This window comes from Belonocnema kinseyi, chromosome 10 (genome assembly GCF_010883055.1).
Source record: "Belonocnema kinseyi isolate 2016_QV_RU_SX_M_011 chromosome 10, B_treatae_v1, whole genome shotgun sequence".
In the NCBI taxonomy this organism is placed as follows: Eukaryota; Metazoa; Arthropoda; class Insecta; order Hymenoptera; family Cynipidae; genus Belonocnema; species Belonocnema kinseyi.
Genome location: NC_046666.1, coordinates 33,995,449 through 34,013,342, shown reverse-complemented (window position 1 = coordinate 34,013,342; position 17,894 = coordinate 33,995,449). Strand labels below are relative to the sequence as shown.

Below are 17,894 nucleotides of genomic sequence, written 5' to 3'. Positions count from 1 at the left end.
AAAAATGGAATAATTTAATTTTTAGTTAAGAAAATTAATTTTTTACCAAAAAAAAAAAAAACAAATAAATTTTTAACCAGTGATGCACTTTCAACGAAAATAATTAATCTTTAACTCGAATAGAAGAATTTAAAACAAATAAAAATATGGTTTAACAAAAGATTTTAATATTCAACCAAGTGGTTTATTTTCAATGAGAAAAGTGAATTTTAAACTAAAATGATAAATATTTAACTGCAATACTTTCATGATTTCCAACTAAAATTATGAATCTTTGTCTCTAAGAATTTTAAATCAAAAAGATATATTGTTAACAAGGAATTTAACATTCAACAAAATAATTTTATTTTCAACCAAAAAGATGAATTTTCAACTAAATTGATCAATATTTTACTAGAACACTTGAATTTTCAAACCATAACACCAATTTTGAACCCAATAATTGAATTTTATGCTATAAAAGGTCAACATTTAACTATAAAATGAATAGTTAAGTTTTCAGTTGAAAAATTAATTTCCAGACAAAAAGAAAAATAAACAAATTTTCATCTAAAGTGATGAATTTACAACTAAAATAATTAATCTTTGATTGAATAAAGAATTGTAAAAAAGATTAATTTTTAGCAAAAAGTTTAACATTCAACCTAGTAATTTTATTTACAACCAATAAGATTAATTTTATACAAAAAAACATGTTTCAATAAAATACATGAATTTTCAACGAAATAGTTGACTTTTAAACTAAAAAAGACCAATTTTCAACCCAATACTTGAATTATATACTAAAAAAGATGAATTTTCAACTGAAATAATGAATCTTTAATTTGACTAGAAGAATTTTAAACTTAAAGGATTAATTTTCAACAAACAAGTTTAACATTCAACCAAGTAATTTTATTTTCAACCAAAAAGATTAATTTGCAACTAAAGTAATAAATATTTAACTAGAATACTCGAATTTTCAATCAAAAAGATTAATTTTTTATAAAAAAACGAGTTTTCAATCAAACACATGAATTTTCAACGAAATAGTTGACTTTTTGACTAAAACATACCAATTTTCAGCCAAATAATTTAATTTTTAACTGAAAAAATATCAGTTTTCAACTTTTAACCTGAATTTTTAACCAAAAAGATGAATTGTCAACAAAATACATGAATATTCAATTAAAAAGGATAAATCATTAACCAAAAATCGAATCGTTACATTTCCATTAAAAAAATTAATGTTTCACCAAACAGATAAGTTCTCAACTAAGATGATGGTATTTTTAATTGCAATAGTTACATTGTCAGTTTAAAAAAATTCAACCAAAGAAAACCTAATTGTAAAAAAGTTGTTACATTTTCAACTAAAATTATTAATCAAGAACTAAAATATTTAAATTTCAATCCAAAGTGATGGATTTTCAAGTGAAATTAACGAAAAAAAAAATTAATTTTTGGTGGAACTTGAATAATTTTAATTTCGAAGCGATTCAAATTTAAATTATCGTATGAAAAATTAATATTTGACTTAAAAATATATTAGGCAAATTTGTCTATGATCCGAAAATATATTCAGCTCCATTTTCACATTTAAAAATATAAAAAAATTTTATTATAAACATTTAAAACTGAATTATTCTACAAATATGTTCAATAAAATACAAAGTAATTTAAAATTTGAAGCATTAGAAATAGAAAGGGTTTCCATTACGGAGGGTTGAAAATTAAACGAATCCGAACTTAAGTTACAACTGGAGAAATTTTTATTCACCAAGAATTGTGATGTTAAAACTATTTTATGCTTAACATCGAAAAATTCCAATTATTTTAAACAAATATGAATTGTTTAATATTAAATTTTTTAAAATTGTTAATTATACTTTTCAAAATTCAACAATTTTGATTTTAACTGCATAATTAAAACTTATGAAAAGGAAAAATTAAAAACTTAGCATTTAACATAAAAATTTAAAACTTTAAAATCTTGACCATTCAAAATTAAAGAAATTATTCAATTGCTGAGGTATCAATTATAGATAGTTTAATTTTGATCAAATGTGATTTTGAATACAATTTTTAACTGTTTATTTTCGAATCGTGTAATTTTCAATCCCTCATTTAGAATTATATTAATTCTTGAAATGTTCCAATTAAATATTTTAATATATTAAATGTTTCATTTTTCAGAAATTTTAACTAAAATTTGGATAATTTTATATTACATTAAGTATTAAAAACTAAAGAAAAATAATATACAGCTAGATTTTTCTAGGATATTGTTTCAATTTTTTAAATTGTACAAATTTAAACCATCCATTCTGAAATTGTGTTTTTTTAAAATTGAATTTGAAATGTTCAATATTTTAGAATATTTTTAAATAAAAAATAATTAAATTTTCAATTCCTGGTTCTGAAATGTTTGCTTTTACCCATTTAATATCACACGATATTATTCCAGGGTGGCCGCTGGATCGGGAAACCGGGAAATGACCGGGAATTTTATGGGACCGGGGAAAACCAGGACATGAAAGTGAATTTATTTTTTTACCGGGAATTTCACAAAATTTTTAGAATAAAAATTTTATCCAGCTTTAAATACAACCGCTTTTAAATAATTTCCTAAATTGTGATTTTTATAAATTATTATATCATTTAGTTTAGAATGCTTAATTCGAGAATCTTTCACTTAAAAAATTTTTCATTTTATATTTTTAATTTTTAAGCATATATTTTAATTTAAAGAATATTAAAATACAGTTTTAAAGGTTAAACAAATTAAAAATGAGGTTTTAAAAATATTTTTATAAAAAATAAAACAGGGTGGTCGCTAGACCGGGAATTTTACGAATTTTCGGAAGAAAAATGTGTCCAAGTTCGATTTTAACAGTTTTTAAAATAATTAAAGTGCAGGTTTGAGGATTTAAACAATTAAAAATTAAAAGCATTTGAAGTTGAAATTTTTAAATAAAAAACCGTTTTATTTTATCAACTGCAAATATAAATAAATAAATTATTTAAAAAATGGATCTTTACTCAATTGATTTACCCCAAACAATTCTAGATCCGTTCAAAATTTGAGAATTTCCAGATTGTAACTGTTTCCATCCGAAAATCTTGATAAGAATTGAAATTTATGTGTTATTTATTCCGATAATTTTATTTTTTAATAAAAATTTTCATGATTTATCAATAATATATTTTTAATTCAGAGTTTCAGGTATTCCTTTGTATTATTTATTACATTAAATTTAATAAATAAATTTATTAACATATTATTTCTATTAATTTTTCTCGCCATTAAAAAATGTAAACCTGTGTTTTGGTATTTTCAACTTAAAAATAAATCCATAATAATATAGTCATACTTAAAGGTTTTTATTTAATTAAAAATATTGTGAGTCTAAATTATTTAATTTTTATCCCATTTAATTTGAAATTTTTTAAAGCAGAAAAAGAATAAATAGTTAATATTTAGCAATATTTCACTGTTTATTTAAGATGCGGAAATTGAAACCAAATATTTAAAAGAAAACAATTTTAAACTGAATTATTTACATAGAAAGCTTTGAATCTTTAGATTTTCGAAGAACTTTTAAACTTTTAGCGTTACAATTTTAATCGTTCTATTCAAAAAGTGTTCAATTTAGAAGTTTGTAGAAAAAATTTGAGTCATTTTAAGAGATACATAGAAGTTTTGAAAAGATTCAAAATGAATTAAACAATTGCAATTATTTCAAGTAATTTAAACGTAACATTTTTTTCATAACTTCTAAATATATTTTAAAATTAATCGAAAATTTCCTACAATTTTTGAAAATCCAACATATTAAATAAAATCCTTAAAATCTTTCATGTTCTTCTCTGATCATTTTTTAAATCTATTAAAATCTTCTTAAACTTTCTGTTACAATAATTTTTCAAATTGAAAAATCATTTTTAATTTTCCTAAGAATTTTAAGAAAATTTTTATTTTTTTTGTAGTCTTTCACAATTCTTAAAAAAATGATAAATTTATTGTTTGAAATCTGCAAAAATTTAAATTTTATTTCAAGTTCAGCTGTAAATGTTTCAAATTATTTCAAATTCTAAATTTATTTCGAATCTTTTGAAAACTTCTAAATATCTTTTAATATTACTCTAATATTTTTACAAATAATAAGTTTTCTATTGTTATTCATAAATTCAAATTTAATTTTGTTTTTAAGTTGCAGGATTTTCTAAAAGTGGTAGAAAAAATTTAAAACCACTTCTAGATTTTTCAAGATTTTGAAATAAAATTTTAAAGCTTTTGAAGGATGCCTAGACTATTTAAAATTAAAATAATTTAACTTTTAATTTGAGAACTGTTAGGTTAAAAAAATTACTTTTCAATTTTTAACTTGTCTAGCTAAAAATTACTTAAAATAATATAATTTAAAAATTGTTTAAACTTCATTGCTTGATTCTTTAATTTAGCCTATTAAAAATGGTAAGGTGGATTTATATTTTTGAAACTTAATCTGAATCTTTAAACTCTATAATTTATAAAAGTTCTAAATTTTTCAGTTTATTTGCATTTCATTTAACATTGTTTATTTGAAAAGTGTTAGTACCTTCCGTTTGGCATATGTAAATTTTTGAGTATTTGAATGCACAATTTTTGAATTGAAAACTTTTAAACTTCAATTTTACAAGTTTGGAATTCAAGTGTTCCATTTTGAATGCTTTAATTTCTTGTTTATTGTTTATTCCTTTATATGGAAGATTGTTTAGAATGTAATTTGATTTTTTCAATTTCATTGGCCGTGAAAAATGTTTGTGAACCGGGAAATGGCCGGCAATTTTTTCTTAGATTAAAACGGCCACTCTGTATTCCATTCTTAATCATTTTGATTTGAAATTTTTTCGGGTATGAAAAGTTTTATTTTCCATTTTTTCCGGTTTGTAAAAGGAAATCTTTAAGATTTACATTGATTTGGATGTAAGAAAAAAAATTGATTAATATTTTAATTGTGTTGATGCGGGGCAGATTTTTTATTTTCAAGTTTTCTTATGATAAAAAGGGGAAAAAATCTATCTTTTTCTGAATCTACAGACGGAAATTTTTTCTTTTTAACATTTTTATTTAATTGAAAGAGAAGGAATTTTGGTATTTAATCTGTTTCTAAACTGGAAGAGAGAATTTTTTATTTTCAACATTTTGATTTCATGTTTAATTTTTTACCTGCAACGGAAGAGAGAAATTTTTTATTTTTAACATTGTTATTCAATTCGAAATGATGAAATTTTGGTATATAATTTGTTTCTAAATTGGAAAATTGAATTTTTGTTTTCAAATCGTTTCTGAATTGGAATAGAAACATTTTGTATTTTTAACATTTTTGTTGAGTTGGAAGAAAGGAAATTTTATTTTATAATTTTTTTTCTGAATTGGAAGAGGGATTAAGAAAAAATTTTGTTAATATTTTAAGTGAGTTGAAGAGAGAAAAATGGTAATTTTCACATGTTTCTTAAGTTTAAGATAGAAAGGAGATTTTTTTTCTGAATCGGAAAAGGAACATTCTTTATTTTTAATATTTTTATGGAGTTAGAAGGGAATAATGCTGGTTTATGATTTTTTTCATTTTTTCTTATTTGGCTGGGGATGATAAGGGGGCATTTTTTAGTTTGACTTTTGTTAAAGTTTTGAGTTTGAAATTTTTATTTAATGATATTAATGCATATTGTTTTAAAACATGGAAGAAAGTTCATAAAAATTCCTTCACAATAAAGTCTATTTTATTCAGAGAGTGTTTAACTTTTATATAATAGATTAACATATTTATGAAAAGTTCGCTGCGTTTCAATTTTCAGTATATCCAACAATTTTTAAATTTTCTCTTGTCTGAATAGGAAATATCGTAACTCATGATTGTCTGAATTGACTGATGTCAAATATTCATGTTCCAATTTTACAAATAAAACCCTTATAGGATTTAATAAAATATCCAGCATAGCAGTTTTCACAAATATCCACCATGTACATATTTTACTTAAAAAGTCATCTAAACTCAGAGAAATATTTAGTTGATTCAGTCAAACTCGATTAACATAATAATCTTAAATTCTCATTTACTTAACCAGATATTGTTTCTGAGTATAATATAACTTTACCAGAATATTTTCTATAATATAACAAATTTAATATATAATATCCATGTAAGTCTTTTCATTTTTCATATGTTGATTACATATGCGACTCATCTAAACTTCAGGTGCATTTAAATAAAAAGAAAAACGTATTTTCAACTCAACATATAATAATGATCTAGTTCAATAATTAAAACAAAATATAGTTATCACATTTCATTGCCGATGGTATAAGTTCTAAAGTTGCTAAAAATATGCATGTCCTTTTGACCTCTCGAAATAAAAAAATAGATTCATAACACTTTTTTTTTGAATGTCTGAAAGGGGCCCTAAATATGTATTTTATCACTCGACTTAGACTTTATTAGTTGATAATTTAACTCTAATCTGGCGAATCTTTTACGATTCTTTTTATTTTGTCGTGTTTAATCGGTGATCTGGACATACGTCGCTGCCAGGTGTTAATTTTTTTCTTCTTTTCACGTAATCCTTCTAAACCTGTTGATAACTTCCTCTTTAAAGTCTTTGGCGAGCTACTGTAACAGTGATCACTATCCACATATTTTTGTAAAGAATATACAGAAATTTCGGTTCTTGGAAATCCAACAATTTGGCTTTTTACTTTTTGGCTAGGCATGGCAGCAGATGACTCCTGAAATAATAAATAATTAATTATACTTGAAAATATTAGAAGTCAGCTTGCTACGAAATTTTAATTTCGAAATTCCGTCACTTTCCCTGACCAATTTTTCATTTTCCTTGGCAGTTATCAATGTTTCCTTCTGGTATAAAAACAACCTTACACCCAGTAAATAAAAAAAATGGTTTCTAAATTTATTAAAAATTTTGTTAGTGATACGAGTCATACAGAATTGTATAAGGGGCCATCCAAAAATTACGTAAGATTATTTGGAGGTAGGGGATGGGGGTTTCGCTAAATCATATTGTTTCTTATGAAGTTTCAACTAAAAAATGTAAATTTTAAGTTGAAAATATTATTCTAAACCAAAAACCAAACAAATTTTTAAGAAAATACTTAAATTTTTCAACCAAGAAGATTAATTTTCTAGAAAAAATACTAATTTAAAACAAAATACATAAATTTTCAACCAAATAGTATTGTCCATCCAAAAAGGTAGAATTTAAACCAAAAATGGAATAATTGAATTTTCTGTTAAAACATCGAAAATGTTGAATTTTGAAGCCAAAAAGAAGAATTTTCTACAAAAAAAAATATGAATTATCCACAAAAAATACATTTTCAATAAAAAACACGAGTTAAAAAATTAAATTAAAAATAAATAAAAACGAGTTAAAAAATTAAATTAAAAATAAATAAAAACGAGTTAAAAAATTAAATTAAAAATAAATAAAAACGAATTTTCATTCAAAATCATGAATGTTTTATGATGAAAATGAATATTTGAACAAAAAGATGAATTTTCAACAAATTACATGAATTTTCAACTAAACAGTGCAGTTTCAAAATTAAAAGAAAAGTTTTCTACAAATCAACTGAGTTTTTAACCTGAAAATATAAATTATTGAACAAAAAAGGTTATTTCCAAAAAAGTTTTTGAATTTTAAAGTAAAACAAATTATTTTCTGCAAAAAGATGAATTTTTAACCCAAAAGATTAATTTTATACCACCAAATTACGAATTTAAAATAAGACAGACAAATGTTTAACCTCAAAAACAAATTTTCAACAAAACAGTTAAATTTTCAACCATAGAAATGAATTTTCAATTTAAAAAATAATTAATTTTTCTTTGAGCAGATTAATATTCTGAGAAAAATACTAATTTAAAAGAAAATGCATGAATTTTCAACCAAATAGTAATGTCAACTCAAAAACGTAGAATTTAAACCAAAAATGGAATAATTAAATTTTCAGTTGAAATCTCGAAAATGTTGCATTTTGAAACCAAAAAGAAGAATTTTATACCCAAAAATATGAATTATCTAAAAAAAAAATACATTTTCAATAAAAACAAAATGAGTTTAAAAAAATGAATTGCCTAGCATTACTTGATAAATAACACGAAGTAAAAAACCCCACTCCCGGAAAACTTAGACGCGTGAGATTTTCAAAATTCTCTGTTTTTTCTTTAACTAATTTTTCAATTCAAATAATTAATATTCAAATACCAGCATTTTAATCGGCAGAATAAAACAGCGTTTCATATACAAATTAAAAATTTTCAAGTGTATTAATTTATTTCAAACAAAAAAAAAGATATAAATGTGGCATAGTTTTTATTTTAATAAAAAAAAGAATGAAATTTATACAACAAAAGAAAAGAGTTTTAAAACCAAAAAGACGAATTTCCAACAAATAAAGATTTTCCACTCAAAAAATAAATAAAAGTTTACCTAAAATATTGAACCTTTAAACCAGAAAACAAGTTTTATTTACAAAAATTCATTTTTCAAACAAAAAATACGACTGTTCAACAAAAAATTAATTTTCCACGAAACTGATGCATTTTTACGCAAAAATAAAAAAGGAAATTTCAAACTAAACAATTATTTTTACAAAAAAAAACGCGAATTTTTTAAATAAAAAATATCAATCTTCAAAAAATGGAATAGTTACATTTTCTGTTAAAAAATGAATTCTAAACCAAAAAAAAGTATTTTCCACTAAATTTTTAACCAGACACAAGCCTTCAATAAAAAAAATTTACAATGTAGTTTAACTCTGGCCCAAGTAGTTCAATTTTCAATTAAAAAAAATAATTTTCAACAAGATCATTAAACTTTTAACCAACGAGATAATTTTTCAACTTAAAATATAAATCTTTAAAAAAAAGTGATTTCAAAGAAGAACGATTTTTAACCAAAAACTTGAATTTTCATATAAAAAATGATTTTTTTTCTCTAACGGATGAAGCTTTAAATCAAAAAGATAAATTTTCAACAAAAAAAATAGTTGAATTTTTTGTTGAAAAAAATTTTAGTCGAGTTTTCACGATCAAACTATGCATTTTTTAACAAGAAATAAATTTTAACTAAAAAAATTCAGTTTTCTATAAAAAAAACAAACGATTTTTTAACCAAAAGGGATGACTTTTTAACAAAATTGTTGAATTCTCTAGCAAATAGTTTGCATTTTTATCAAAAAATATGAAATTAATCTTAAAACAGAAGAATTTTTTATTACAAAAAAGTTGAGTTTTCATCCAAAACAGACGAATTTTTTTAACCAAAAAGGAAGCATTTTTAATAAAATCGTTGAATTCTCTACCAAATAGTTGCATTTTTATCCAAAAAGATCAATTTTGTACTAAAACAGATGAATTTGTAATAAAAAAAAAATTTTATAAGTGGAACTTTTATCCAGAAAATATTTCAGTTCATTTTTCAACACCAAAATATAAATTTTAACCAAAAGTAAATTTTCTAAGAAATAGTATAATAGCTTAATTTCTAACCAAACAGTTGCATTTTTATCAACAAAATTTTTAATTTCTGCTAAAGCAGATAAATTTAAAAATAAAACAAACGAACTTTCAAAAAAGAGTTGAATTTCCAAGCGAAAAGTTAACGAAAAATGCAATTTTCTATTAACTAAAATACATTCTTAGATTCTTATAAATTCGCAGAGAATTTATTTCTCGGTTATATTTTCGGTAATATTCTCATTCTCGTTACCGTTTTTAAAGTAATATAACCGGCTCATAACTCTAAATCCGATATATAGTCTATTTTCGTACATTTATTTGAGTGGCCCTATTCAGAGAGACTGGATTGAAATACAAGCGCTCGAAGCGATAGCGCGATGGTGGGGGATGTTATAGAGCAAATATGAGGAGAAACGGCACTATTGAGAGCGGAGCCATTCAGAGAGCGGAGTGTAGTAAAATTTGTAACCACAAGATAGATTCTAAACCCAAAAAAATATGCTTTTGTAAGATTTAATTGTGATTAATACATTTTCCTCTTTGAATCTAATTTGAATAAGGTTCCACGTTTATTTGTAGATGACCGCTAAACTTCAACTTAACTTTATCGAAAATTCCCTGACTCTTTAAAGTTCTTTCTGACAGTTCCTGACCAGTTTTAAATTCTTTCACCTGCAGCAACCCTGAAAGTAATTTGAAATCCTTACCTCTTCGATTTTGGTTTCAACTTTGTTTTTCATTTGTAAATCCTGCACTAATTTCTCCAGGGACATTACCCTTTCCGTAAGTTTCTCATTTATCGGCACCAGTTTTTCTAAAGACCTCACTTTTCTCACAAGTTCTTCATTAGTTGCTCTTAGTCTTGATATTTCTTGTTTAGGATTCATTTTTACATTTGATAAAATCTATTTTAAATATGCATTAATTAGTACAATTAAATATATGATGTTAAATACTGGAAATAATTTTTGCAGACCCACAATTTTTGAATCGGCAGTAATATTTCCAAAGCTCTTGGCATTTGAACTTCCACTTGCATCAGGATCGATCGCTGAACGCTTGCAAAGAATCATTTTAACGTTGCCCTTTGTCTTTAAATTACCAAGAAGATTGACATGCACAACATTTTTCATGTCTGGTTTAGTTAGTTTTTTCGACTCATTGACATTATACGTGATGGAATCCCCCATACTCGTTGAATACTGGGAAAGAGCCATTTTTAAATTTGCATTTTTAGCAGGATTCTCCGCAATACAGATGACATTTGAATTTTGTCCTGATGTCGTAATTTGAGATCCATTTTTACCAGAAGTATTTTCTACCTGTATTTGAATACAACTGAGTAATATGCCTTTATTTTGTATTCAATTCGGAATTTTAAAGATTCATGTTATTAAATTAAAGATATAGTTTACATATTTTCAAATATTTTTAAATATATTTCCAAATAGTGTCAAAATAGTGTCATAAAATCTGTCAGGTATGAAAGAATGAACTTCAATGTGTATTTAAAATATTATTCTTTAGCCTGCAAATTATCAAAATTCCTGCTTATTTATCGCAGACTTCACAGTCTTTCCTCTTCTTCTGATTTTTCTATATATTTGCGAACCAAATTAATAGAACAATTTTTTGTTAATTTTTCGTTAAGAAATGCTATTTCTGATTTAAAAATGATATTATTTGGTGCAAAATCGAACTACTATGTTGAAAATTCAACTGATTTATTGAAAATTTGTCTGTTAGCTTGAAAATCGAACAATTTTGTTGAATATTCATTTTTGGGTTTGAAAATCTATCTTTTTCTGCAGAAATTTGATCTATTTTAGTTAAAATTAATACTGTTTGGTTACTTTTGGTTGAAAATTAAATTTTTTCTAACTATTTGATTGAAAATGTGTATTCTGTTGAAAAGTCGTCGTTTTGTTAGAAAATTCCACTATATCTTTAAAAATATATGTATCTTGTTTTAAATTCGTATTTTCTGGTTGAAAAGTCAACTATTTGGCAGACAAAAAAATATTTTGCTGATAGTTCATCACTTTTTTAGTTATATTAAACTGTTTTTTATTTATATTTGAAATACTTTCGAGTTTAAATATCAATAATTACATTTTTAGTGGAAAATTAGTATTTTCAGGTTGAACATTCAACTTTTTTGTTGAAAATTCATCTTTTCGGCTCAAGAATTCAGCAATTTGGTAAAAAATTCGTTTACTTTTTATTGAAAATTACTTTATCAAATGAAAATTTAAAATTTTCATTGTTGATTAAACATTCATCTTTTCTAGTTTAAACATTCAAATGTTCTGTTAAAAATGTATGTCATTTGTTAATAATTCATATTTTTGATAGAAAATGAAACTTCTTAGTCGAAAATTCATATTTTGGTTGAAAATTTAACTATCTTGTAGTTGATCTGTCAACCATGGAGTTGAATTTTCAACATAAGAAGATGCATTTTCAATCAAATACTCTTTTTTTAACCAAGAAAATTGATTTTGTACAAAAAGATGAATTAAAAAAAAAATACATAAATTTTCAAGGAAATAGCCAAATTATTTTTAAATAAAAAATATTTGATAAAGTTACAATCTGGCGTTTACATTTGTTTAACTACGAAGACTTTCCAATGGAAAGAGTTTAATTTTTAACGTTAAAATCGGAAAATTCTGAAATTTTGAACTGATTCCGAATCGTCTTGTAAAATCAATAATTATTATTCGCTTGTTAATTCTTAATGTAAAGTTCAATTTTTAAAATTGAACTAAACTGAATGATATCATAATTAAAAAAGGTCACAATTTTACTAATTATTTAAAAAAACGGTTGAAATCAAAGTTGGACCGATTTTTTTCTCGAAAAATTGGTAAAATTCTTGGTCAAAAAATAAATTCACTGTCATTTCAAGGTCACCTTGAACTTGGACTGTTTTTTTTTCTAAAAATTTGTAAAATTCCCTCTAAAAAAATTAATTTACTGGCATTTTCCCTGTTTTCCCGGTCTCGTAAAATTCCCGGTCATTTCCCGGTTTTCAAGGTTTCCTTGTGCAGCGGCCACCCTGAAGTTGGACAGTTTTTTCCAAACATTTGTAAAATTTTCAGTCAAAAAATAAATTCACTGTTATTTCTCGGTTTTTCCCGGTCTCATAAAATTCCTGATTTCCCGGTCCAGCTTCCACCCTGATTCTATTAATACATTTCGAATTTAAGAGGGAAATGATAAAATAGGGAAATACTGTAAGGCCTGTCATAAATGAATACGAATCTTGATCATTTATAGTCTCAAAGAATTACATTAAAAATAAACATTGAACAGGGTGACTGTTTTAATCAAAGCAAAAATTTCTCGTTCATTTTCCGGGTTTTCTGGGTTCACAAAAATTCTTCACGGTAAATGAAATTGAAAAAATCGAACTCCAAAGCCAAAAAGTTTCCCATTTGAAGTAATAAAAACTGAGCTGCAAATGAAAGCACTTAAAGTGGAACTCTTAAATTTAAAACTTTTTAAACTGAAGTTTAAAAGTTTTTTACTTCCAAATTTTTAAAAAACTTTTATAAATTATAGAGTTCAAATATTCAGATTCAGTTCCAAAAATCCAAGTTATCATTTTCATTCCTCTAAATTAAAAAATCCAGCAATGCAATTTTGAGCTAGAAACATTAAGCATTGAACGATTACATTTTTTAAATAAACTGAACACTTCTTTAATTGAAAGTTTTTTTTAATAGTTTAAAATTACTTGAAATGCTTCGAAATTTTATTTTAGAATATTGAAACATTTACATTTTTTTAAATTTTAAACTTTTTCAGAACTTCTGAACATGTTTTAAAATGATTCGAATTTTTCCTACAAATTTTTTTAAGAACCTACCAAATAAAAAAAATCTTCCTTAAAATCTTCCACATTCATTTTTAATAATTTTGTAAATCTTTATAAATATTTTCAAATATTCTTTTATAATTAGTTTATTAAAATAAAAAATCATTTTTATTTTTCTAGGTAATGTTTTTTATTCTTCTGAAGCCAGTGAAAATTCTTAAAAAGCTTCTCAATTTTTTTATTCGAAATCTGACAAAATCTATATTTGATTTGAAATTAGGCCATGGACTATTTGCACCGAAATTTTGGTATGAATAGCCAGATTTTGTTAGTATACGTAGACACTTCGTTTAAATGACTTGGAACTCATTCCAAATTTTAAATGAATTTTGAATTTTTTCAAAACTTCTAAATATATCTTCAACTTGCTCGAAGTTTTTCTACGAATAATATGCGTTCAATTGTTATTTATACATCAAAATTCAACAATTTGACCTATAAAATTTTTTTTTTTTTTAATAAAACAATTAAAATTGTAACGTTCAAAGTTTAGCTTTTTTGTTTAGTTTTTAATATTTAATTTCTAATTAGATCCTGATTTTCAAACGAACAGTCAGATATTTATAAATATTAAGCAATTGTTCTTTTTGCTTATTAAAAAATTTCCAGGATTTTCGCTGGACCGAGAAATAACCGGGAATGTTTTGAGGCCGTGAAAAACCGGGGAATGAGAGTGAATTTTTTTTTACCGGGAACTTAAAAAATTTGTAGAAGAAAAATCTGTCTACGTTCGATTTCAACAGTTTTTAAATAATTAGTTGAATTGTCATGTTTTTCAATTATACTATTGTTTAGCTTACAATACATAATTCAAATTTTTTTTCATTTAAAATTTTCCATTAAAAATTTTTTTTTTAAGCTTACATTTTTAATTTTAAGAATTTTTAAATGTTTTCTTAAAGACTCGAACAAATAAAAGCCTTTGATGTTGAAAATTTTAGATAAAAAACATTTTTATTTGATAAATAAATACATTTTTTTAACTTATCTGTAAGTTAAGTCATAAAAAGTGAACAACAACGATTTAACAAAACGATATTAAATCAGTTCAAAATTTAAGAATTTTCAGATTTTAGCGTTAAAACTTAGACGGTTTCAATTTGAAAGTCTTAATCATTAAACAAATGTGAACGTGTGAATGAAAGTTTATAAACTATTTTCAACTTAAAAATAACTTCATGATAATATATTCTTAATTAAAGGATTTTATTAAATTAAAAATATTGTTTCAGTATACAATATTCAATTTTGAACCCATTCAATTTTAAGTTTCTAATTAAAAAAAAAAAGATTAATTATTGAATATTTAGCAATATTTGAATTTTTATTTAAGACAGGTAAATTGAAACCAAATATTTACAAGTAAAGAATCTTTAACTGAATTTTTTGACATAGAAAGCTTAGAATCGTTAAAATTTCGAAGAACCTTTAAACTTTAAACGTTACAATTTTAATTCTTGTATTTGAAAAAAGCTTAATTTGTAAGTGAAATTTAAAAATTTTTATGTATAATTTACGATTGAACATTTGTAGAAAAAATTTGAGTAATTTTAAGAAATATTTAGGAGTTTTATAAAGATTAAAAATTACCATTCAAATTTTAGGAAGTTTAAATCTTGTAGTACAATTAAATTTCAAAAATCATTAATTAAAGTTTATAAACTATTTTCAACTTAAAAATAACTTCATAATAATATATTCTTAATTAAAGGATTTTATTAAATTAAAAATATTGTTTCAGTCGAAAATATTCAATTTTCAACCCATTCAATTTGAAATTTTTAATTAAAAAAAGATTAATTATTGAATATTTATCAAAATTTGAGTTTTTATTTAAGACAAGTAAATCGAAACCAAATATTTAAAAGTAAAGAATCTTTAACTGAATTGTTTGGCATAGAAACCCTGGAATCGTTAAAATTTCAAAGAGCGTTTAAACTTTGAACGTTCCAATTTTAATTGTTGTATTTGAAAACAGCTTAATTTGTAAATGAAATTTTTAAATTTTTATGTACAATTTACAATTGAACATTTGTAGAAAAAATTTAAGTAATTTTAAGAAACATTTAGGAGTGTTATAAAGATTAAAAATTATCATTCAAATTTTAGAAAGTTTAAATCTTGTAGTACAATTCAATTTCAAAAATCATTAATTATTTTATAATTATAGTTGATTAACTAAAAATATTTTGAACAAAAATCTTCGATTTTAAATGCTTCTAATTTTTAATTGTTTATATCTTTATAACTGCATTTTAAATTTCTTTAAATCTAAATATATGCATAAAAGTTGAAAATCCTGAATCAAAGATTCTTGAAGTGAAAGATTTTAAAAATACGCATTCTAAACTAAATGATATCATAATTCAAAAAGATTAAAATTTAACTAATTATTATAAAAAAACGGTTGAAATCAAAGTTGGACAGATTTTTTCTCTCTAAAAATTTGTAAAATTCTCGGTCAAAAAATAAATATTGCGTCATTTCCCGGTTTTTCCCAGTCTCGTAAAATTTTTGGTCAATTTTCATTTTTCACGGTCCAGCGGCCACCCTGATTGAAGTTAATTTTAAAGAATTGCAAATTTTTATCACACTGTTTTGACTTGTTTTTTTTTTATTTTATAACAATATTTGCGATCTCTAAAGTGAAACCGAGGCTTGTGAATCTCTCCTTGTAAATTGATATAATTAATTAATAATACTAACGTTGTTTTTTTGCAAATTAAGACACGGAATTGCTTCTTTTCGAAGCCTCTTTCTTTTTCCACTGCTTCGAAAATCATCTGGTTGAAAATGTTCGCTGCACACTCTGTGCTCTTTTTTGGGAGTCCAGCTCTCCTTATTTATTGCCTGGAGCCATTTTTTTAATCTAACAGGATCTTCTAATGGAAAACTGTAATAAAAATATTGAAAAACTTACTAAAATTTGAAAACTGCTTAAAAATAGGGATAATTATTTGGATAAAATAATAGTTTAACAATGGTAGGTCGTTCGTGAATCAAGTTTTCTATAAGATAATCAAGTACTTACCTGTGAAATGAGAGCATGCAGTCTTTATAACTTTTATTTGCACATCCCTCTGCACTGCAGATTCCCATTTTTCAGTTTCACAATTTCAGTATAATTGCATATGGATAAAAATTTGCGTTCGTAATCGTGTAAACACTATGAAGACGTAAGTTCAGGATTATTGAGTTGGAATAGAATGGAAAGTTTATTCGGTTTAATACTAATTTTAAATAGACGAACAGACCCCAAAACATGTTTCGTGGAAATTCATTTCGCGATTCTTGATACCGCTTATCTACAGATTCGCGTTGTACACGGTAGAGTTATCGAAAGTGGAGGCGCCAAATTCAAATAAACCAGGGATTTTTTATTTTTGTTTGTAGAAATAATACTTTACAAAAAACCAAAAATTTTACTTTTTGAATACTTAAAATTGTTCATGAAAAAAGTTTTCAATCAAGTGATAGATTTTTGAAATGATTGGACAATTAAAAATTAAAGCGTTTGAATTGGAATCAGATTGACTCAAAAGATTGGGATCAAACAATTTAAAATTAAATGTAGCGTTATTTGAAAATCTCAAATTTTAGCACCTAAAATTCAACATTTTCTAATTGAATAATTGTAAATTCCGCTTATGTACAGATTCAAGCTGCACTCGATCGAGTTATCGATAGTGGAAGCGCCAAATTCAAATGGACCAGGGATATAAATTAGGATGCCCCTATTTCGCCCACTGATCATAACCTTATAAGCTTGATGCGTATTTCTTTTCTAACAGCAAACTAAACAAAAAGTTAAAATTTTTCTGCCTGATAAACACATGACTCATTTTATTTATATAGCTTATTATTCTTACGATTAGATTTAATTAAAACATACATTAAGCGATTCAAAATACGCGGGCTGGTAATTGCGCATGCGCAACCTTTTACATGCGGCGTTTTACAGCGTCACTGTAATTTCACAAGGCTAATGTAAAATTCCATTCTTCCAAAACTGCTTTTCACGATCTGTGTGCGATTTTACACTATCGTGTTATTTCTACCTAATTTTGATAAATTTACCACAGTAATCACTGGTATTTTTATGTCCTATGATCTTTGTGGTAAAATTACATGAAATTTTTTACAGTGTACAGGATCGCGTTGTACTCGATCGAGTTATCGAAAATGGAAACGCTCAGTTAAAATGGAGAAGGGAATTTTTATTTATTTTTGTAAAAGTATTACTTTGCAAATAACCAAAAAAAAAACATAAAATATTACAGTTTGAATGCTTAAAATCGTTTATTAAAAAACAATTAAAATTAAGTAAAAGAACTTTGAAAATTTTAAATAATTTAAAATTGAAAGATGCATTATTTCCAATTTTAGCACTTAAATGAACAAATTTACAATTTAATAATTGTAAATATAAATTATTCAAAGATGAAAAATTCTAATTTGTTCAGCATTTTCCAATCAAAACTCAAAATCAACATATTACTTTAAAAAAG

At 24.2% G+C, this 17,894-nt stretch overlaps 2 protein-coding genes across 3 annotated transcripts in view; one reads left to right on the top strand and one right to left on the bottom strand.

The window, feature by feature from the left end:
- Positions 1–17,894, top strand: part of LOC117182300 — a 132,191-nt gene that overhangs the window by 1,243 nt on the left and 113,054 nt on the right. The window lies entirely within an intron of this gene.
- LOC117182298 (THAP domain-containing protein 5-like) lies at positions 6,247–16,669 on the bottom strand. Its single transcript, XM_033375432.1, has 5 exons — positions 16,418–16,669; positions 16,093–16,279; positions 10,484–10,825; positions 10,211–10,408; positions 6,247–6,748 (listed from the first exon to the last, which is right to left on the bottom strand). The coding sequence occupies exons 1-5, from the start codon at positions 16,483–16,485 to the stop codon at positions 6,479–6,481; spliced, it is 1,065 nt and encodes a 354-aa protein (XP_033231323.1). The 5' UTR covers positions 16,486–16,669; the 3' UTR covers positions 6,247–6,478.

Bases quoted from the DNA above. Each gene is read 5' to 3' on its own strand.
- LOC117182298 (XM_033375432.1), bottom strand. From the start codon at position 16,485: ATGGGAATCTGCAGTGCAGAGGGATGTGCAAATAAAAGTTATAAAGAC. The intron at 10,826-16,092 runs GTTAGTATTATT...ATTCAAATACAG, and splicing joins TTAATTTGCAAAAAAACAAC to GTAGAAAATACTTCTGGTAA. The intron at 10,409-10,483 runs GTGGGTCTGCAA...TATTTAAAATAG, and splicing joins TTACTGCCGATTCAAAAATT to ATTTTATCAAATGTAAAAAT.